Raw genomic sequence first — 22,648 nt, 5'->3', positions numbered from 1 at the left:
GTTCACAGAAAAGGAAAGACAGCTGAGATGACTATCAGTACAGAAAAAAAAGAGAGGGGGGATGAGAGACAGCCAGACGGGATGAGGGACAGGGCAGTGAAATACCTATGGTCAAGTTCCAAGGAAATGCTGTGAAAGAAGAAATCAGCAAAAGAATAGAAAGTGAGAGTCAGGAAGTATGTTGTGGTTGTGCGCTTGTGTGCCTGGGATGGTGTTTGTCTTTTTTCACACTGTTATCTCATTATGTAAACACTGCCATAGATTGTACAGCTCACCCAGAAGGGACTGTTGAGAAATCCTGTGGAAGGGTCTGATCGACTTCTCTCATCCTGCCCTACTAGTGCTAGTAATCCTCGAGCAAAATGCTGCTATCTGTTACGCCTCCGTACCTTAATGTACATGATTTTTTTATTTTTCTCCTGAGGGAAAATAATCACATGCTGAAACCAGTTATTCCTTTGGCCTGCATCCCAGAACAGCCAATCCAAACAAGAATTGTAAGGACACTAATGTTTCTGTAAGCCATAAAAACTGACTCCTCATGAGGTTTAGATGTTTGGGCCCTCTGGTCCTGGACTGAGGTGACCTTGTGGGAAAGCGAACAATGTTTCACCCAAGAGAAAGAAAAACAGCAACGTACTGAGTTGACTCTGTAGTGAAGAGAGCTCACTGCTCATTTTCTGTGACTAAAGAGGATTCAGCCTGTTTTTTAAGTAATTAGCAAGTGCATTAACACACACACACACACTCACACATGACACGCTCACACTTCTTTTCCAGTAGTAGAAAACTGTCAGCTTACACTACTAGGAAGCAATTTCCTCTTTGCACTACACCAACATGTGCTTCTCTTGTGTTTTACTACCTCCTAAAAATGCGGCAGCCAGGATTGAAGTCATGCTGCTGGCTGAACATGTGAGGAGTCGTTTGTTTCTGGTGCTTGGCAGAGTTTCGCCGAGGTACGAGCAAGATTCAAAAATATTCACAACATCGCAGCAATTTTGGGGCTAAGTGCTACTGGTGAGGTAATGGTTCACTGGATTACATTTTAATAGCTGCATTTGAATACGGTGCCAAAGCGGGTACTGTAAATGATGTGATCCATATTACAGCACTTGAGTAACAGTGTTCCTGTTAATATTGTGTAGCTGTGATGGGAAGTACTCTCTGTCTCTCGGGATTGGATTGTAACTAACAAAAAACATATTCATGGATTCGAAATATTGCTTCACTGCAAAGGTCAACAATATGAAATTAATAAACAGAGTGGAGAGAGGAAAGCAGAAAAATGACTTGTTTTTCAAGCTTTTTATGAATATTCAAGCTAAGGACAGGATCTCATTGCCTTTGTTACTTCAAAGTAACTGTGCATTAAAAAATGGATCACTATCACCACCTGCTGGCGAGTAGCACTAACCCCTCTTGCTCATACTGAAATCTTTCAGTTCAACCGCTGTAAACAGAACAAAAAAAGAATTCATTGAAATGACGGCAGCATTTTAAAATTCCCTTTTCCTACCCAAAAGTCGAATGCGAGAGTGACCAAATATTGTTAGACTTTCTTAAATCAGTGTAATATAATCGGTCCTGCAGCAACTGCTGAAGTGGAAACAGAGAGTGTGATACTGGCCCCACGACACCTCCAGCAGAGACACAGTCAAGGACAGTCGACGCGAAGCAAAGCGAGCCATGCAGACCCAGTCCATCATAAAATCGCAGCCTGATAACAGAACAAACACACACACCCAGCGCAACAGAGAACCGGGGACATGCAGAACCACACCCCATCACTTCTCATGAGAGGGAGAAAACAAAGAGGCACAGATGAATTGCTGACAGTAATGGCAGAGTAGGAGAGAGGGTAAGAAAATCACCGGAGGGCCGAGAAGGAATGACAGGGTGTAGAGGACGTTACAGAGACGGGGGATGTGTTTATGTAACTTAAGAGCATGAGAAGAGAGGCAAAATAATATACCTAGGCATGTCCGAATCAAGAAACTGTCTGCAAAAGCAAAAAACAACATTCCGTTAGTGGACTGGAGGGAGAAAAATGTTAGCATCCATATATACTTTGATGTTAGTCTGGGCAGAGACCACACTGGACCACAGCCTGACCTGGTGCTGAGCCCTTAAAGCCAATTTTTGCCCACTGAGGCCACAACAGGAAAAACACTGAGGGCTGAAAAACCCCAGGGGTGCAGCACCATGGTCAAAGGGAAGCTGGTCGAGCAGGGCCTCTGGACAGTGCTGCGTAGAGCGTTGGGTTGCTTTAAATTGTAACTCAGTAATCACAGGTCTGGGTGAAGGTGTTGCTAAAATTGTTAGGTTTTTTGGAGAGTGATTGGAAAAGCATAGGGATTAAGCAAATGAGCCAAAATCATATGTTATCTAGCAAAAAAAAAACTTTTTCATACATTTAGCTAGCACAGTATAATAATTTTGGCCACATATACACTGATATTTGTCCACATAATACATTGCAAATATACTTTAAATACATACTATTTTATACATTCTGCTACTAAGTGTTATTAGGTGTTGATGGTAAGTGATTTTGGATGTTAAAAGACAAACTAATGAAGAGTTATTATTGGCTTTTATGCCAGTAATGACCTTACTTCTTGAATGAACATGTTAGCTCCATAGCATGTCAGGTTGTCAAAACACAAGTTCTCATTATGGGGCCAGGAGACTTAAAAGAAACTTACTGCCCTCTACTGGCCATAGAGATTGCAGAACAAAATAAAACAAACATCACAATTTAGCTCCAAAGTCCAGTACATTTTTTCTATAAGATGTCACAGTCAAAAAGAGCTACCTAATCTATTTTGTCCTATGATGAATCTAAAGATGTGAGCAACAACATTCAGGGTAAAATTTCAGTATTAGCATTTATTTCCTGTAGTTTCACGCAGGTTGTTCATCTTTCCTGCTGCTCTACAAGAGAGGCTGCTATCAGACAACACACCCAGAAACACCATTTTCATGGCGTCAATAAAGACATTACACACTGTAGGTCAGTGTGTTACTAACAGAGACTTCAATGTTCTATCTACAGGCTGTTATTTTTAAATACCAACAATTAATCAAATGTGTGTCCAATGTATGCAACAATATTGAGTCCAGATACAGATAGTTTAAGGTTATTTACTGATTTTACATTACCTGTAGTGATACATACTGCTGGATAAGTCAGAATAACATGCAGTTTAATCGTTAATTTAAGTGAAGTGTTCATTCAGCAGCCTCTTGAAGTCTAAAACAGGTCAGTGTTGGTGTTAGTAGATCTAATCACGGCTAAGAGGTGAGACGGTGGGAGGTGAGGTGATAAACAAGGTGAGATGCAACATGTACGGTGCACTGACCAAACAACAAAAAAGCACAGATTAACATGGAGGGTCGCACAGCCAGCACGGACAAGTTAATTAGTTACTACTCATCTGTGGCAGATTTAGGTTTAAAAAGCTACTCAAGGGGAATTTGACTGAATTGCTAATGGTCACTCTGGATTTTCTATGTGTGTCCTCCTGCAATTAGAAAAAGGAAACTATACTCATGCAGACACAATAACAAAGATTAAAGAAACACAAAATAACTCTCTGATAACATTCAAATTGTGCCTTTTCTGCCATGCTTTTTTTTTTTCCAACCCCATTTTTTACATGTACAGCTGGTTCATTGTGCCATGCATTTGCCCGTGTGCCATATTCCAGTGCAGGAGCTGCCACAGCAGTAATTAAGTAAGGCTGACACAAAAAATCGGATCCATAAAGTGGTTTCCAAATTCAGCATTGCTGCCACAACCTTAGAAATAAACAAACATATCTGAGGATATATAGTGAATTCCATATCACACCATATATATTCAAAAAATGAAACATTTAAAAGGTGGACTGGCCTGATGTTATGCTTCATTTGCAAAGATATGGCTTCCATCAAATGTCTACAGCAGTACGTACCGGTCATCTTGCATGGGCCTCACATACCCAGCAGACAAGATGTTGAGGGAGAGAATATTGGGGTCAATGATGGTCTCGTCAGCTTCAGGGGTGTTGCGAAGACGTCCTAGGAAAGGCACAGGTGCCTCAGTTAGAACAGCTCATAGTCAAGGCATTATCACGGTTGGTCTGAAAACTGAACTTACCCACAACAAGCTCACGGATGTCCTTCCACTCAATGTCACCTCCTGACTCATGCACAATGGTAACAGTGACTCTCCTCTGGAGGCCCTGTGATTGTAAAGAAAAACCAAGAAAGATGGAAATAAGAAAGAGGTGTGGTTACATTCAATACCTTTAAAATATTTCAGATATTGTATTTGCTCACAGTGTGGTTGACATACCTGGTGCAGTAGGAATGTGCCATGACAAGGCATTCCTCCTCTGTGGTCCACCACTGCAGGGATGTAGCTGAGAACACAGATGAAAACAAGCTTCATTTATTGTGTCAGTGATAAACAGTGATGGAGGCATTTGGTCCAAATGGATCAGTATACTTCATGGAAAGCTCAGGTGCGACAGAGGACACTCACTCTCCATTGGCCTCCAGCTCGCAGATCTCAAAGAATACCATGAGATCATATTTGCTGTGGCAGGGTCCTGCCTGCGGGCGGGTCATAGCTGTCAGCTTAGTGGCAGGTACTGTGTTGAAAAGGGAGATAGAGAGGGTAAGACAGGTTGAGGGTAAGTCTGGGAGAGGACTAGTGGCTAACAGCAGAGGGCTGCTCTAACCTACAAAGGAAAGAAAAAGGGAAGAAGAAAGGAAATCAGTGATGCAGGGAAAGTCCTGTAGAAGGAGCTTATTTCCTTCAAAAATGTTTAAAGCAACTCTGCAGTCCTCTTTTAAAGGAGAATACCACTAAAATTCCTAAATAAAATATTTGTTTCTTTTAATGGTTTTGCTATTTGAGATGTATTCATTAACCTTTACTTGCTCTGGCTCTTTGGCTCCTCTGTGCGCCAACTTGAACAGTATTCCCCTCTAAAACTATCTATGTTATTGATCTTCATGTTTTGTAAATGCACACATCATGTATGTATCTGGACTAATAATGTGATGTACTATAGCTTTCAATATCATTTCAAACACCTCTTTAGCGGTTTCCTACCTCTTTGTCGTGTTTGTTATACTGCTGTAATGTAAGGATCAATGAAGTCTAAGTTTGCCTGTGTAATCTACAGATATACAGTATAATGTACAGCGTAGATAACATTCCCATCCCATTCAAGAAGAGCTCAAGGAGGGAACTGCAAGGAAAATCCACCACGCAGGTCGAGAGTAAACACACAGAGAGCCAATCCAATGGAATCCTGATACAGAAAACTCTCTTTTATATCAAATAGTTTCATTTTTAAAACTATATTACAGGCTCACTGGTCTGTGACCAGCAGTACCTGTAATATAAACTGTAGTAGGTAGATTTTGTTCTTTTTTATGACACCTTATCTCGTCCTCTACAGGAACGTCACAGGGTCAGTTACAGAACATCAAACCAGCAGCTGGAAGGACTTCTGTGTCACATTTGAGCCATTATTCAGCAAAAGTGATGCTTTAATGTAACACACTGTGATCTTTGAGATAGTTAATTAATTAATTGTAACGTGGCATTACGGTCACTTGGCTTTAGTGCAGTTTTAAAGTCACACCAAGATAAACACTTGATATAGAAAGGTTTTCAGTCACAGGATTCTCTTGGATCTGACATCAGTAACCAACCCGGCTTCTGAGCTTTAATAACTGAACAGATAGAGATGGGTGGAGCTGTCAGCTGAGCTCGCTCGTTTCCTTCCAGTAGGAAGGAAGCAGCCAAGCCAGCGGCAGACAGAGCGTGGTCTGACAACGAGTCCACCAGTGCACCACTGAACACATCTGGGACCAGGTATCGGATCAGGTCCAGCGATTTCTCCCGGTCCGGCGAGTCATCAGAATCAACTGCTCATACCCAACAACATGAAGCTAAGATGACATGACTTGCACGGAGACCAGTACAAAGACAACATACAACATAAATAAATGGAAGAATTCAAGCAAAGTAACTCCACGAGCACTGAGTTTACCTGGTTTGGACAGAGGCATCACTCGTGGGAACTGTCTTCTGCAGGGACGTAGTGGACTGGTGGTTGAAACACATCACGTGTCATTTTATTTGAAGAAAAACACAACAATATACGTACATCATATCTTTGTGTGTGCAGTAATGACTTTATAGCCACGTACCTGATGACGTCTTTACAGAGAGGAAGGAAAGGCTGTTTCTGGTAGTGTCCAAAAACCTCAAACACAATTGGCTGAGTCTTGATGTAGTCGACGAAGGATTTAGTAACTTCAACAGCAATCTGTAGAAACAACACAGTGATGTTAAAGCATTTGACCTGTTAAAACATGTCACAACTCATCATTGTACAGGATCCGGTTGGTACTTCTTACATTCTGCACATGGTAGAAGCCTAGAGGGGGGCCACGCCCTGTGTTTTTTAGGGGCTCAGTGGAGAAGGCCTCATCATGGCGGTGGATGAAACTGAAATCAATCCAAATTACAAAATAGAATTATTGTGAAATTGTAAACAGAATATGATAAATATCCTCATGGAAGTAAAAATGTGCAATAAAAACATTTTGATGAACTGCTCACTTGAACTGGCAGAAGATGTCAGCATATTCTGCAGAGATGCTGGAGGCTTGCAGGACGGTGACCCTGAAGGTAAAGACATTACCAATCCTCAGGTGCTCAAGTGCGTCAAGCGGAGCATCCAGACTGGCCTTCAGCGGAGTCTCCACCTCATCTGTACCAGCTGGGAGGAACGCAAAATAAAAATCAGTTTAAAGTCTGCATTCAAGGTGGCCGGCCAAGTCGAGCTGATTGTCAGTACGCTTGGTTGTTTTCAGGCACCATGAACCATGGATGGATAAGACTCAGCTTGGATTCAGGGCACAGGGTCTTCATTTTCGGACCAGTGTCGGCCCATACCATTGTGAGTCTGAAAGCATCACTCTGGCAGCTAGGTGTGCCAGATATAGGCATACACGCACCCAAACATACAAAACGTTCAACCATTCACACGAAAATATGATTACCCGTACATGTGTTGTTGTTGACCTCATCAGCTGACGGTACCATTTCTGAGTTCTGCCCCTCCCCTTCCACGATACGAAGCTCCTCCTGGGAAATCCCAGTACGGGACAGACCGACAGAGCAGGTCTCTGACTGGAACTACAAGAGAAAGGCACAAAACAGACTGGTTAGCATCGTGAATGGTGAATCCTGTATGTGCTACATATAGTAATTTTCTCTACCTTTTCATATTGCTGATCCTCAAATGAGATTTTGGCAGTGCCTGACTGCCTCACTCCTGAGCCGTAGTCGGGAGCTTCCTCATCAGCTGGAGGGAAACACAAAGCACCTTCACTTCACTCCCTCAAGAAGTCCCACACAGCCTGCCCTTTCAAAGCCCTTCATGCCCTTTGTCTCAGTAGTGATGCTAAAGATCCGAGCCTTACCTGATATGGCCTGCACCGCCACTCGGAGGAAGCCCTTCACTTCTCCCTTCTCGCTGACGATGGCCACACGGTGGACGAGAGGAACTGGGTACAGCAGGTTACTCAGATAAACAAAAGCCCTGAACAGGAAGAAGGAGGACAGAGAGAAATGACACAAGATTAAAAACAATGAAGCTAAGGAGACGGCTCAGACTTTAACTGGACTGGACAACAGAACACAGAGCTGCAAAGCAACCAAACAGAAGCTGGGACTGCTCTTGCGATGGCCATGGCTGCCCTTTACTATCGCTTTGTTGGGGCTTGTCCTCACCATCTATAACTAATGACATTATCAGGACAATAATGGGTAACATGCAGTTAACCTTTGTACTGTACTGGTGAAAGCTTGGTGAGGTTAAGGAGCATGTGGGTAAGGGTCAACTCTGATTTTCTCAAAATACTGTAATCCAGCTCACTACTAAGCTGGAGAGCAGATGTTTTCCTCATGATTTTTATTCCTGAAATTAAGTTTCCTTTTTGTATTATCTAATGATTATATACTACTGCACTAACATGTGCATCTTAAAGTGCCTCAATATGAAAACACTACACTACATATCAAAATGTACAGAGCCCAAAGGACCATTTGAGGCACATTGACTTTGCATTAGATTTGAAAATACTTCAGGGGTAGTGACAAAGACTAACTTTTGAGAGTATACATGTGGGAACAACTGCACTAGAAATGCTTCTCTGTCTTTTTCAATCTCTACATTTTTAGCTACAACTCTTGAGCTTGCAGTCAAGGACCACAGTGGGGGTAGACATTTAAGGGTGGAGAGTGTAAAAAAGGGACAGGCTTATGACAAGATTGGTGAGGTGCAAAGAAGGCATGCTCAGGACAAAAAACGGGTGAACAAAAATGCTTTCAACTTCTCGACTCAAAGGAATCAAAAGCAAATGGAACAGAAATCATCATACGGCACATGGCTCAGCTTGAATAAAAAAAAAAACTGCCAACAGCTTGATATATTGTGTGCTACACCAAAAACCAACGAATGACATCAGAAATCATAGAGCACCTCCTGGGTCGAAGTGATAATTTGTGCAAAGGAGGGGCACTGGTTCATCATCAGACGTATTCAAGTAAAAAATTGACAAAAAAGGTCAAAATGAAAAGACTTGTGCTCTGGCATGCCTAAAAGAGACAGCTGCAGTAGAAACCAGCTCTTTCATCTTGAGATTTTGAGTCTTCCTTGAACACCACTTTGCTATTTTTCATATGACTGATTTCCAGACTCGCTTGTACTTATTCAGGTTTCACAGCATGGTGAGAACATTTCACTGTGGGTTCCTGTGTTATGCAAATCAGACCTGAATATACTCCATGAGACATGTCAGTGCTTTAGCTCGTGAATAGTCTTCTTTAAAAGCCGCTAGTTTGCATTTCGCCACACGTAAGTGAGACACACACCTCAAGCAGCCGTTGAGCATCAACTTTGCTTGGATTTCCATGGAAACAAGGGGAATGAACTGACCCACCCTGAGCTGACATAAAGGTATCGTTTTATATGTCGAATTGTAATATGCAGGAGAAGCATTTAGTCGAAGTTAATGTGAAAAAACAGCTAGCAAAGAAACAAAGAAAATCAAGCAACAGTCAAATTGGATGAGATTAAAACAAAAAAACCTTGAAGCCCAGAAATGTCTACACCAGTGTCCACTCAGTGACAGGAATCAGTGTATCGTTTTGACATTTGAGAACGTTTGAGTCTCAAACATGAGACGCAGTGATGGTGACAACTGAGACAGGGAATAGAAACTAGAGTGGCTAGTTTGACTTGGTGGACTAAGCAAGCAGGAAGTGTTTAAAAAGATGGAATGAATGAAATTCCAACCATCGAAAAAAATATAGATATAAAGTTGGTTTTCAAATCTCCACTGAAGCTACCCAACTGAAATGAAACAACGCAATGTTGATAATACAGGAACACTATATATTAAGGTACACATACTCAACATTAACTAGGTGCTTATTAGCATGCTTATTAATTGCATATTCACTCTTTATTAGTCTTTAGTCACGTATTCTGCCTGACCATATTCTACACCTACTATGCCATCAACTAGGCCAACAGTTTTTTCTCAACAACCTCCTACTAAGTGCTCACTGATAGTAAGTAAGGAAGTTGTTGTGCATGAGTACTCCATGCTTTAAGTAAGTTCATTCTTTAATAACACTTAGTAAAATGGTCTATGTCTGAGTTATAACGACTTAATTTAGAGTGATTTGGACACTATTAACATTTGTAGTTTTGTGCTTTAGTAATGTAAGAATAGACCATATTTATTAAGTGTTATTGGGGGAGAATATTCTTGTGGTACCACCTTATCGGCCCATACTAAGCAAAGCATATTAAGATCATAATTCATGGACAACAACCTCCTTATTTACTATCAATAAGCAGTAATTATTACTGCTAGTAGCCGTAGAATGAGGTGCTTTATAATGACAAGCTAATATGCATGCTAAAAATCAACAACATCATGGTGAATATGTGTACGTTAAAATAAAGTTTTACCAATATCACAACCTAAAGTTTACTTGTTGCAACTGGACAGTTCAAAGAAAAATGTAGCAGGCTAACTTTCTGTCACGCATCTGCTGCAGAAACCTTGATTATAAGTGCATGTTCCAGTAAGTCCACATCACAGTGAGGACGATGTAAGGACATACTCGTGCTGTATCAGTACTGTGTTGAGCATTGTCAAGAATGTCATCTAGTTTGTGCTGACATCTATCGAGGGAAACAGACTCTGCGTCTCAGCGTGAAAGAGCTAGTTTCCTCCACCAGCATGCTCCCGAAACCTCACCAACCTTCCCACTACACTGAATAATGGTGAGCGGTCGTAAAAGGGATCCTGGCCTTCGCTGGAGCCTCGGCAGAACTCTCCCTCATCATCATCATCATCATCATCATCATCATCATCATCATCATCCTCTCCCCCGAGCTCCAAGCACGGGTCGTCCAAAAAGATATCATCGTCCAGGTCCTCCAAATCCTCCAACTCCGCCTCCTCCCCTCGACCCTCGTGCTGCGGGTCAGCCAGCTCAGTAATTTCAGAGTTGGAGAGGGTCGGGGATGGGGTGGGATCACTCATGCGCTCGCTCATGCATGTGTTGAAAATGGGGTTTCTGGTGCAGCCAGAGACATGGGAATTAGGTTAGTACAGTTGGAGAGAAAGCACACACTTGTTCAAACACAAGGAGCGGCAGAGCACCATATGGACTGGACCACAGGAGAAAACCTGCCTCTACTGTACTGTGTCAGTGGACAGCATACATGGAGAGTACAGATGGGAGAGTGTGAGACAAGCGACAACAATGGTTGTTAGAAGTATTTCAGTGCCTTTGCTGAGAGAGCGTTTACTGTATTTTACGCCTTGATTCCTCAGGGAATGTCTCTGTGACCTCATGTATGCGAGGTGGTTTTGTTACGTCCTCCACGCAGCCTCATATCCCACCAGGAGCATTTCAGAAGCGGGACGTCATGCCTGACTGATATTGTCGACTTGCTCAGATTGTGCGTATTTCCTCATTTATCCTTGATTTACGTGCTTCTATTATAGATGAGTTAGGCTATGTAGTTAAATGGTTTCCTTCATTTTGTCTGTTATATTTTGAAAACTGACCAGATCCACCATAATTCATCTTTTTCATTTAAATAGTTCTGTATCTGTTTTCTTACCTCTTGTCTCGGTGCTGCGGGAAAATGTTAATTTTCCCCCGAGGATCAAGTCGTACATATTTACTTACGATCTGTCGGGTATAATTTAGATGCCAAAGTTGAAAACTGATTGATAAAAGACTTCATGCTGCTCCATCCAACTTCAGTTGACTGCTGATATATCATTCGTCTAGTCAACTAGACTTAATTAAATGTGGGGCCTTTGGCCACGTATGCCTGTATTACTCGCCTATTGTATGAGTAGGAAATCTAAATGAGCTGACAAGCAACATATTTCAAGGGGACATTTTTCAGATTACTGCCTGATCATTTTTGCTTGTCTTGCAGGCGCTGAACAGCATTAAAGGCTTGATATGCTGAATATTATGTAACAGGGCCATGTGACTGTGTAGGACCCATCTGCATGAGGGAGATGAGAGAGAGAGCGAGCTTGGCAGAGAGATTGAGGAGGCTGTGTGCCAAGGTGGGAGTGAAAGAAACAGCAGGCTCTGAGTAGGAGGACTAAAGAAATCTCAAATGTTTGACGGCCGATTGTTCCCATTAAAACAGACAGGTCTGGCATCAACTGGCTTGTACCAATCATTTCCATTGATTGTCAAATCCATCCTTCAAGCTGCAAGGCCGTGTTCAGAAGAAATATATTCACACTGGCTTCCAGAGAAAAGGGACAGTTTACTGAGTTCAGTTATGAAAAGATATGGCACAGCTCACAGTTAATACATCTTGTTTGTAAGTTCTTCATACAAATACATTTTTTATACTGGCTGAAATGGAGATATTTGATGAAGCATTCAGAGCATAGACTGTAAACACCAGACTTCTGTACGTAATGACAGAGAGACCACAATGAAGTGGGCGGACTGCTTCATCCTGGTGTCTCCGTCATTATGGCCCATTAGTTGACCACATTCACAATATGTGGCAGTTACAGCCAACAGCCTCCCATTATCCTAAATGGACATGTATGACTAACACTGGGCCTCTGTTTGCTCACTGCTGTTGACATTTGTGTGAGTTCAGTGTGAACGCCTTCCTGTCCTCTTCTGTCTCTCTATCTGTAGCGTGTAGGGACAGTGGTGTTCGGCATTTACCTGCCAACCAGGCGGAACCAGGGGAAGCGATCGTAAAAGGGGTCCCCTCCAGTCATCACATTTTCACAGTCTTCAGTGGTATTGTTGGGCACATCGGCGGCGCGATCGTACATCTCTCTCATGAGATCGAGCCTCTGCCTGCAAGAAGCAGCAACCAATTTCCACATGAAGTCATTTTGCTTAAAACAATCACAGCATGGAGTTAATGAGAAATGTTTATCCAGTGAGTACTGTGCTTTGTGTGAAATGTATCCCTTAGAAATACATTTTGTTTCTACTGTTTATCAAAAGCTTGTGGATTAGATATAGATTTTATTTTGATTTGAGAGAATTTTTGGGCGTATTAGCCCAATACTGGCCTTGGACTATCATGTAAAGACTTGGTCCATGTTAATGTACCTTAGTTTTTCTAATGTCCAGTAGTGGGTGGCTCCATTTTTCTGATCCTGCACCTCCACGGCCACAATGGTGCGTGGGAAGTGTCGAATCTCCCTGTCCTTACTCGCCTCTGGGGGCAGCAGGTCTGGAGGCAGGGGGGAATACAGTGTGTCTGTGAGCAGCACAAACTGGAACTGGACCTGTAGGGGAGCAGAAAGCATGGGGTGTGATTAGGGAGTCATGTCATGACATCAATCTGTGGATGTAAGGAGTTTATATGGCAACAACATGTAGGACCTTCTTCTTGAGCTCCACACTGATGGCATTGGCCTCTTTAAGGAAGATGGCATTCCCCCATAACAGGTCACGGAGAGAGGTGAACTGGTAACACTTCCACTTACGAAAGCTCCACACAGCCAGCTCTCTTTCCCTCTCTGTCCATTGCACTGTGGGCACAAAGGATAAAATCAACTGAGCTGTATTTCACCACAAACATAGATATGTATGTGTCCAATAATTTGCACTACCTTCCTCTTCTGGCTCTTCCTCTTCTTCAGGGACATCTGGGTAGTAACGGTCCACTTGTTTCTGAAGAGCCTCCAGCTTGCTCTCATAATCCTGGACAATTAATTATTGAAGGGCAATGTGAAACACATGCAAATAAAAGACACATACATCTCAAAATAACACAATTTCAGTGAGATCTAACTTTGTATGGCACACAAAGCTGCTCATTACTGTACCAGTCTTTGCTGCTCCAGTAGGTTGTTGGCCTCCTCTCTCTCTTTACGATACTGGTCCTCCAACTCCTGCAGCCTGTAGGCATAAACACAAGTGAATAACACAGGTTGAGAGAGTGATGCACAACCTCAAAGGAAGCACTAATTTGGTTTGTCACGCCATTTACTGTGCACTGTGCTGGAGGCTTGTATAATGTGGCAGCTTTTAAGATTTCACTAACCAGTGATATTACAATCAATCTGCACTCTACACTTCCTTATAACAAGTAAAGTTCACCATTTCCTTAAAGTACCTCTGCTCCATTTCCTGTTTCATGTCAATGCCCTGTTTCTCCAGCAGCTCCCTCTGGGCGAAGGCCCAGTCCACAGGCTCAGCCGGGGTCTCAGCACATGGGGTCCTCTCCCTCTCAGCCCTGGCCTGCACAGGGTGGTTGAACCGGAACACATGGCTCTTCCCCAGGATGATGCGATTTCCTTTATGAGATTTAAAAATGTTAACGTACAAAGCTAAAAGCGTACATACAGAGTGGTACCACATACATGTTGCTATTATTAGGACATAAAGAAATGTGAAATTCACAGAGCAAGAGAGCTTACTGACCTGATTTGAGGACAGTGGGCTCTGTCACTCTCTTTCCGTTGACATAAGTCTCAGCTCCTTCACAGGGCTCCAGGACAACTGCTACTCAGAAACAGAGAAAGGCAAAATGAGGCTTCACTTCCTGCCTGTCAATATCAAACTCAAGAGATAAACAAGATAGAAGAAGCAAGATAAACATCACGCACTTTCTCCTGTTGGACCAGTAGCGCTGGTAAAGGTGCAGTGCTCATCCTTGATGAAGTGGCCACTGAGGACTATGTCCTGACGACTGCTGGCGTCTACTCGACCTACCCTAAAAACGAACAAGCGACGATGTGATGTCAGAGCAAACAATTAAACAGTAAAGGGCGGTACAGTGAACTGAACATGCATTTAGCAAGTAAGTAAAATCTGAAACACAGGAAAGGAAGAACATCCTCCCATCCTTCTATATGACCCTACTATTATATAGTGACATGTCCGACAATATCTAACCTGGTGATCCCGTCTTTAATGTAGTACAGCAGGCACTCAGACATCAGAGGATCCTCGTTGAGGTTCACCAGATGAGGTGTCTGACACAGAAGAAGAAATAATTTACTAACTGTAGTAATCAGGTGAGTAATGCACATAAATCATTTACGAACCATATGTTGTTTACAATATAACATATGCACCCACTGCACACCAGAGAGCTGAACAACAATCTCTCCCAGTTACAAACATCAAACAATCAGCAACAGTTAAAACCATGCAGTCAAATTCACTCCCCACAGATTCACAGCTTGAGTCTTTAATGTAGTCTCTGTTAGATGTTACAGTGCTGCGAGCCATAAATCACTGAAATGGGGGCACTGCTATTATCTTTTCCCCCCATGTTTACACCCATTGCCGCCTTGGGGGAGTGTCTGAAGTGAGTAATGAAGTAGATTTAAGATAACACTTAATGAAAAAAGAAAAAAACCCTCGACTGATCTGCCTTGGCGAGGCTCCTATTGAAGTGAGACTCAGAGCACTCAGAGAAGGAGACAGCTTTAAACACTTCACAGCTACAAACCTCGTTGGGGGAAAACAGCCCGACTGTGTCGATAAACACAGGCTGGGGCTTTCTAGGGTTATCGGAGGGCTTTGGGGTAAATAAACAAGCATTTTGGTGAATAATTCAAATGATGAGTTTTAGATTACAGCAGATTTTTTGGAGATGTCTAATATTTTCTTACCTTCTTAGGAGAGAACACACCAACTGTCCCGCCGTCTTCTCGCATTGCTACACCCATTTCTGCCAGCAAGGCCTCTCTGTGGATGGATTGTCAGACTCAGTACACCAAGCAGCTTTATGTCAAAATGCCTTAATCATCAATAAAGTTTATGTCCATACTGCACAATCCCAGTTTTTCCTACTTAAAAACTCTCAGTACTTATGAAAGAATTATGCATGTTGCTCCTGAAATCTTTTTTTATGTTTCTTGGTGCAAATTATGGAGTCATTTTAACTACTCTAGAAAAACAGAATAATTAAATATTTTATAAAATATGTATATTATATTGTACTAGTATATTAATACTCCACATGTCGTGCTTTGATATTTTCTGTTGTTAGCCCCTTCTCTCTCCCTTTTTTTCCCACAATTAAATGTTTATTTTGTCTGGGAGTCTTCTCTAAGAGAAAAACAAACTCTTACTGATACAATATTGGAAAAAATATTGCTTATATATTGTATATTTCACCTTTCCATTCTAATGGCTTCTGTCCTGCGAAGTTTCTCCTCCCAAGTCTCATTGAGTTCAGCAATGATTTTCTCTGTTTCCTGACATTTTGAAAAGAAAGTGGTGATTAATGTAAACACGTATTTCAAGGACAAGTCTGATGCTGGTGTTATACATTTTTCTTTTTGTCAACAAATCCAATGAAAACAAAACAAAACCAATGATGAAATGATCAAACTATCAGGTATTGTCTCTGCTGGATATACAGTATCTTATTCCTCTGTGCCACAGAGCTCCATTGTTGTCCAAAAATGATTAAAAACACACCAATGAGCCACACTGTCGCACTGGTCGATATGCTCCTTAATTAAGATGAACGTGGGCACTGTAGGTTATTTTGAGTCATTCCAGACACAGTGTTTGGTCCTGCTGCCACAAACAGAGAACTAAATACATGACTGAAAATAGTCCTCAACAAATCCACCATTTAAGTTGCATTTGTTAAAAACTGCTTTGAGCCACAGTTTAACAATGAATCTATAGGAGCAATGACCATGAACAGCAACGCTCCCGGATAGAGTCTGGACCTCTGTTGGCTACAATGCCACATCTCTCTCCCCTCGTTTTCTCTCATCCGTCTACCATCGATTCTCTAATACAGGCATAAAATACCCCCAAACACTAAGAGATTTATGACTACAGTAGTAACAAATGGGTCAGTCTGGGGAAGTCTGACAGTATCGATAAACACACTAAATATATTGCAGATTTTTGTCTTTTCATGAGATTTGTTGACGACACAAAAAATGTAGAATGTTCCCGGCCTTGCACTAACTACTGAGACGGTTATGTGTAATGTGAACTGACAATATGTAGCTGATGAGCATTGTGTACACGACACTGTGTTAATGTATGTTATCCAGTGGTCACCTTCAGCCTCTCGATGGCCTCTTCGCTTCCCGGGCTGAACATGATGCGGTCATGCAAACTGGCGATGGACCCTGCACGGCTGGACAGGGCTGAGAGAGACGGAGAGGGACTCATCCCCGTCATGGCATTAGTCACTGTGGAGAGATCATCCTTTTGATTCACAGCTTGGCCTTTATTGTTATTGTTCTTGTAATCGGAAAGGTCTGTCGGGGAGGGACGGGGGCACGGCACGGCACGGCACGGCACGTGTACAAGAAGAGGAGTTGGGGTAATCAATAATAGGGAATAAAGAAACGCAGAAATGCAAAAAGATAAGGAAGAGAAGAGAAGGGAGAATAGAAGAGAAGAGAAAAAGAAAAAAGATATGTTGCCTGAAACAACTCACAAAAAGTCACAAAGACAAATTTAAATTGCCAGTATACAAGCGAGAGCAGCACCAGCAGAAAGCCACGCGCAGGGAGGACCAACTTAAAGGATGCAACAAAGAGGCCGTCCAGCCTAACCAAAGAAAATGCAGCTAGTACAAAAAAAAACTTCAAGCGGAGCATCATATGCAGGAACATTCAAGAACAAGAACATGTCAAACTTCCGTATATTTAGTGTTCATCTGCTATTTCAGATAACCTACTGTAGTCTGAGACAGTAATTCTATTGCTCACTCCCAATCAAGCTTTTTTAACGGCAAGAACAAATTAGTCATCATGTATGGAAAATGAAATACACAAGCTAGGCCGCCCTTTGTGCAGAGACATAATGACTCATTTGTAATAGGGTCATAACTTCCTGCAGAGAACATTGTGAAGCCAGAAGTCTCGATTATCATCTAAAAGCAGCAAGATGCATTTAATGCTCAGTGTGCTTCGCAAACATCAGCAATGTCAAACAAATGACTGAGAGCAGAAATCCATTTCTCTGGCAGGGAATCAGACATAGTGGTATATTTGTTTGGATAGCTGAGGAACATACACCCTCATTGGACATTTTCAAATCAAAATGTATCAAAATAGTCAACCATCAGACCTGATTTTACATCAAGTTCACTGTTTTCTGATCAGTGTTTCATCTTGGCATTTCGGCACCTCGAGGGCCTCTGATAGAGTCTACAAAATAAAGAATAGCAACCCTGCAGCTGCTGCTATGGCAACACAGAGTAATAAATTGGGAAAGTGTATCACACCCATCCATCTGGACAGGCTGCTGCCCACCGAGATGGATCACAGAATATTGCCTTCGGAGTGCAGTTAATGAAGTCGTGTATTATAGGAAGACAATAAAAATTCATGGCATCAAATGAGATGACTACCTCAAAAGACCCACATTATGTAAGTGATTATACTCTCTCTGTGACTGACGGCTGCAACGTCTTATGTATGTTTTCTGTTATTGCTGCCAACAGGAGGCGATAAAGCCAGACAGAGCTGCCAGGGGAATGGGAAGCTACTGTTTCTACATCAGGGAAATCAAAGATGGGGATGAAGCGTATTTTATCATGGCCCATAATCTTCCATATTGTATTGCTCTGTTTTGTTGCTTGGTGAACAATTAAGCTCCCACTAATGCCACAGCTACGAAGCCATACACAGATCTCTGCAGCACCATGACATGGCACACACTCTGACCTGCACTAAGTGCTAGTTATATTGCATTAACATTAGCTACTAGGCAAACTCATTCTGAGCCATTCTTATGATATTGTGGTGCTGCAGAGAACACAGAGAAGCTACTATGAAATGCTCAAAATAAGCACCGGTGATGCTAAGCTGCCACAAGAGCAAAAGCAAGAGCCAGAAAAACACACATTTCAAACCCTCTATGTCAGCACCAGTTGCTCGATATGCTGGGAGGAGAAGAGAAAGAGTGACAGAGAGAGAAAGAGAGAGTAAGACAGCGTAACACCTTTAGATAAAAATGTTAATGGATTTGAAAATTCCCTAGGAATTTGCTGAACACCTGAGCGCAGCCATCGACATAAATAAACATCAATACGGCTTCGCTGCTCTCAGGACACAATACATAACTTTGCATTTTAATTTCTGTTGACATTTTTCTGTCATCTTTCAACTGTTGTCAATAAATGGATTTTGGGTTTAGCCACAACAAAAGAAAAAACACATTTTGTAACAAATGTGAAGATGCAGTGAAGAAGAGGACAAGATACATTCACTGTTTGTTGTTGGCCCGTGTCGATAGCATCTTTTCATTACACCCCTCATGCCTGGTAAGTGCCTACGCTTTTCAACTCCACACCTCCAGTCTGTAAAGCGGACTTTTTTATTAAATGCTCATATTAGCTATCTTGCTCTAAATCTTAGCTTCAGAGGCTAATGCTTGAAACCCCGCCCACACTGTTTCCAGTTCTGCCTGTGTTATTTTCGGCCACAACAGGAGAGTAAACTGCACTCTGTCCATTCTGGTCTCATTGCAGTCTAAAGACAATCAGTATTTGTCCATCTCCATTCACGTCTTCCCATTGATTTCTCTGCACTGGCCTTTAAACTGCTCCACACTCTGTCTAAATGTACATTAACACACACAATGCTGTGAGGGGGACTGTGTGGGCTGAAGTGAGACTGACAGTGTATCATTGAGAATAGTTTCCACACTAACAAAAGGATCTATAAAATCTGAAATTTGAAAAATACACATAAGATAGCACTTAAACCCAATAAATGGTCCCTTACTCTCAATGATGTCACCCAGGCCCTGGGCATAGAGGAGATCTTTCAGACGAGACACCTCCTCCTTCAGCTCACGCACCAATCGGTTGTTGGGATCCTCATTGATCACAGCGTTACAGCGAATCTGTTTGGCGCGATCTGCGTACCTGTTGGTATAAGGGAGGGATCACTGGGTTTGCTGACTCAGGTGAGGGAGGAGACAAAAAGGCACACACACATATTCCCCATCACCCCGCCCGACATCACACATCCACACGATTCTGCAGTTACGAGCAGTTACGAGTACTGTTACTCGTGAAGGGTGTTTGAAGTGTGAAACTGATGCAAGCCTCTGAGGTAAAACGTGTATTACACAACACGTTGGTGTCGCTGGCATCAGCGTCCTTCAAACTGCATGCAGCAGCTGTGTGGGAGGAAAAAGATGCAGCAGAGGAGAGGAGGTGTCGTCGGCTCTCTACCTGAGTGTGCTGAGGGTCTCATCGTAGTTGATGTCAGCTGGACTCAGAGCAGCAACCATCGCAGTGCGCGAATTCCCCCCTGACACGATCAAGAAAAACACTTCAGTTTGTCGAGAACTAATGGATCAGTAAGAAATACTGGCTTCTAATTTTAAAAAAATATTGTTTTCATACCCAAATTTTCTCTCAGTAGCCAGGTCAGAACTGAATCTCTGTAGGGGATGTGGCTTTCAACTTTCTTCTTCTTTTTATTCTGTGTGTTCAATTAAAAACACAAAATTAAAATCAATGTATTTAATGACATTAATTTAAACAAAAACAATAAATAAATGAATTTAATAAATTACCTTATTTGATCCAGAATCCTAAAATAAAGTAGACAGTAAAATAAACACATTTATCCCACATAAAATCTGCTTTATCTTATCATGCACAATATGCAGATACAGTACGTACCACTTCTGCTAGGGCGGAGATGACTTTCCCCAGTGTAGTTAGAGATTTGTTGATATTTGCTCCTTCCTGTGATAGAGCAAGAAGCAGAGAAAGATATTTACATTGAAAGTACATACACTGACAAACTGCTTGAATATGGATTTCGTCATAATGATCCATATAGGTAACAAAATGTGTTTTTTTAGGTCTTTATTTGAATATTCAAGATACAGTTGAGGGAAACGTTTCACCTTAAGCCTGGTCCCTTTGGCTCCAGTAGAATCTGCCCTCTCACTGCCAGCAAGATCCACCAGACTGATTTTGCTGACCTGCAACAAAAAAACAACAAATAAACTGCAACATATTTACTGACAACAAAAAAAAGCTAAAGCTATCGATCTTATCTGAGGACGGTTTCATTAAAAAAAAACAACTTTACAGTGTTACCTTATCATTACAATACGACCTTCAAGCGATCATTGATTTCCAATTTACGACAAGATTTAAATCAGGTTCATCAATCAGCTCATAGACAAGCGGAAGCACCAGCTCAATGTTAAACAGGTTCGCTCCTGATGTGATAAAACTCTACCTTCTCAGAGGTGTTATCAGACTCAGCATCATGGCGTTTCTGAGTGAATATGATGTTAAAGACGGCATGTGAGCGACTGCTTGTCTCATTCATGTTGGTGGCAGCCACAGTCCTGCACAGACAGACAGTGAATACATTTTTGTCAGTTTGTGTAGCGAGGAGGATGTTTCTCTTATAATAACAGAGCAAATAACGTCCGACAAACACAATCAAGAAAAAAAATTAAAGGTGCAAATAATAGATACAATCACCACTTTATCTGATATGTGTCCGATGTATTTATTACAACATACAACTCCTGATAGATGATGTGTGAATGAATAAAGAGCTCCATCACCTGGCCTTGTTGCCAGAGTCCATCAGGTCCTGGATGTCATTGTAGGAGGTGACAGCCAGCTTAGACAGATCCTCCACATAAGGTCCCATCAGAGGATGTTCTCGAACACGCAGGTTCCCTTTGTTTTTGGGGTTCAACAAGTCCCGCACACGCTCACAGTAGATTTCCATGTAGCTTACCTGTTCAGATTCATAACATCAGCTTGAACATTCATAACAGGTGTGGAGCTCAAGTATACTGCACATACAGTGAACATGTATTTGTATTATTTGCATTAGTAGTATTAGTAGCTCAGTAGTAATGAGCTAGTAGCTAAATCTGTTACATTACATCTCTTCTCTTTGTGTGAGATTAGTGATTTTTGAAAACCCTGAGTAATACATTGAATAAATAAAACTATAAATATATATAACTTACCTCCACAGAATAAGCCTTGCTGTTGTCTACATTGTCATTGATCTTTGTGAAAAGATCTTCACACAACTGGAAGAAGAAAAATAAGAACATTACTTCCATGATTGTTGCATCTGAGAAAAATCGAAAATTTTCTTTCATTTCCTTTGTTATGAGCACTGGTTAAGTAATCATGTGAAGTGTGTACCAGGGGAATGATTCCTTGTTGATCCTTGACATCCTGTTTCCCCATCATGGTGTAGGACTTGCCAGCGCCTGTCTGGCCATAAGCAAAGATGCAGACATTGTAGCCCTCGAAAGCGTGCAGCAACATTTCCTCTCCGATGTCTTTATACACTCGCATCTGAGAGGCATAATTGACGTCCTCGGGCTGTGGGACAGAGATCAATAATCAGCCACTTCCTAAACTTTCTCATAAACCTGTCAAAGGCAGCATAATGTGATCCACAAATAATGCAAATCATGTGTCTCTGTTGGGACGTCTGTACAACATTTGCACTGTGGGAGCGCAGAAAGACTTACCGAGGTGTGGGACCAGTAGGAGTAATCAAAGTTGAAGCTCTTGTTGTCTTTGGCCTGCTTGGGGTTGATGATGGCTGAAAGACAGGACAAGGAACACGGGTCAGGGGGAGGGTGAGAGCCGCCCACGTGAAACTGTATCTGAGCTGTCGTGTCATGTTGTGCTAATAGAGCTGCAGAAGGCCTTCGTCGCCTTCCTTTGTACCAGCAGAACATCTCTGTGCAGGAAGTGAAGAGTTTGATTTCAAATTTCAAGGTGACATATTATGAATCAAACCCTAAACATGAAAAACCTGTCAGCATATGTAAGCATCTGAGCGACTAGCACATATTATCAAAAAGAGCAAGCCCTTCTGTGGTCCTGTGAGGCTGCGACACTTATTACACACCACCTAAAAAAAGACAATTTTGCTGTTCTTTCTTCCTACATTTGCAAGTACACTTTGGCCAGACGGTGGTGCCACATTTAAAGGTCATGTCGTTACTTTCAAGGTTCGTATCAGTGGCCATTTTAGGAGCGCTCAGACTCAGCTTGTCAGGCTCAGCTCATCTTTCAACAGGTGT

At 42.0% G+C, this 22,648-nt stretch overlaps 1 protein-coding gene across 3 annotated transcripts in view; it reads right to left on the bottom strand.

The window, feature by feature from the left end:
• Positions 1-22,648, bottom strand: part of kif1aa (kinesin family member 1Aa) — a 32,795-nt gene that overhangs the window by 4,304 nt on the left and 5,843 nt on the right. The window contains exons 2-37 of one of the 3 annotated variants that reach the window (XM_073476172.1): positions 22,088-22,161; positions 21,753-21,935; positions 21,569-21,634; positions 21,152-21,330; positions 20,815-20,926; positions 20,474-20,551; positions 20,244-20,309; positions 20,135-20,152; positions 19,962-20,040; positions 19,788-19,866; positions 19,333-19,475; positions 16,652-16,785; positions 15,743-15,822; positions 15,235-15,310; positions 14,510-14,589; positions 14,221-14,327; positions 14,036-14,119; positions 13,728-13,908; positions 13,438-13,510; positions 13,222-13,312; positions 12,992-13,140; positions 12,716-12,894; positions 12,317-12,454; positions 10,355-10,672; positions 7,498-7,616; positions 7,294-7,379; positions 7,075-7,210; positions 6,632-6,791; positions 6,427-6,517; positions 6,217-6,335; positions 6,057-6,112; positions 4,532-4,640; positions 4,343-4,409; positions 4,145-4,229; positions 3,960-4,065; positions 1,976-2,002 (exon numbers count right to left, since the gene is read on the bottom strand). In XM_073476172.1, coding sequence (XP_073332273.1) covers positions 1,976-2,002; positions 3,960-4,065; positions 4,145-4,229; positions 4,343-4,409; positions 4,532-4,640; positions 6,057-6,112; positions 6,217-6,335; positions 6,427-6,517; positions 6,632-6,791; positions 7,075-7,210; positions 7,294-7,379; positions 7,498-7,616; positions 10,355-10,672; positions 12,317-12,454; positions 12,716-12,894; positions 12,992-13,140; positions 13,222-13,312; positions 13,438-13,510; positions 13,728-13,908; positions 14,036-14,119; positions 14,221-14,327; positions 14,510-14,589; positions 15,235-15,310; positions 15,743-15,822; positions 16,652-16,785; positions 19,333-19,475; positions 19,788-19,866; positions 19,962-20,040; positions 20,135-20,152; positions 20,244-20,309; positions 20,474-20,551; positions 20,815-20,926; positions 21,152-21,330; positions 21,569-21,634; positions 21,753-21,935; positions 22,088-22,161 — 3,928 coding nt within the window. Of the gene's footprint in view, positions 1-1,975; positions 2,003-3,959; positions 4,066-4,144; positions 4,230-4,342; positions 4,410-4,531; positions 4,641-6,056; positions 6,113-6,216; positions 6,336-6,426; positions 6,518-6,631; positions 6,792-7,074; positions 7,211-7,293; positions 7,380-7,497; positions 7,617-10,354; positions 10,673-12,316; positions 12,455-12,715; positions 12,895-12,991; positions 13,141-13,221; positions 13,313-13,437; positions 13,511-13,727; positions 13,909-14,035; positions 14,120-14,220; positions 14,328-14,509; positions 14,590-15,234; positions 15,311-15,742; positions 15,823-16,651; positions 16,786-19,183; positions 19,211-19,332; positions 19,476-19,787; positions 19,867-19,961; positions 20,041-20,134; positions 20,153-20,243; positions 20,310-20,473; positions 20,552-20,814; positions 20,927-21,151; positions 21,331-21,568; positions 21,635-21,752; positions 21,936-22,087; positions 22,162-22,648 lie in introns of all 3 variants that reach the window. The other 2 variants (XM_073476174.1, XM_073476173.1) reach the window with 2 other exon arrangements.

This window comes from Pagrus major, chromosome 11, assembly GCF_040436345.1.
Source record: "Pagrus major chromosome 11, Pma_NU_1.0".
In the NCBI taxonomy this organism is placed as follows: domain Eukaryota; kingdom Metazoa; phylum Chordata; class Actinopteri; order Spariformes; family Sparidae; genus Pagrus; species Pagrus major.
The sequence above is the reverse complement of the archived record's forward strand: the minus strand, read 5'-3'. Positions and strand labels throughout refer to the sequence as shown.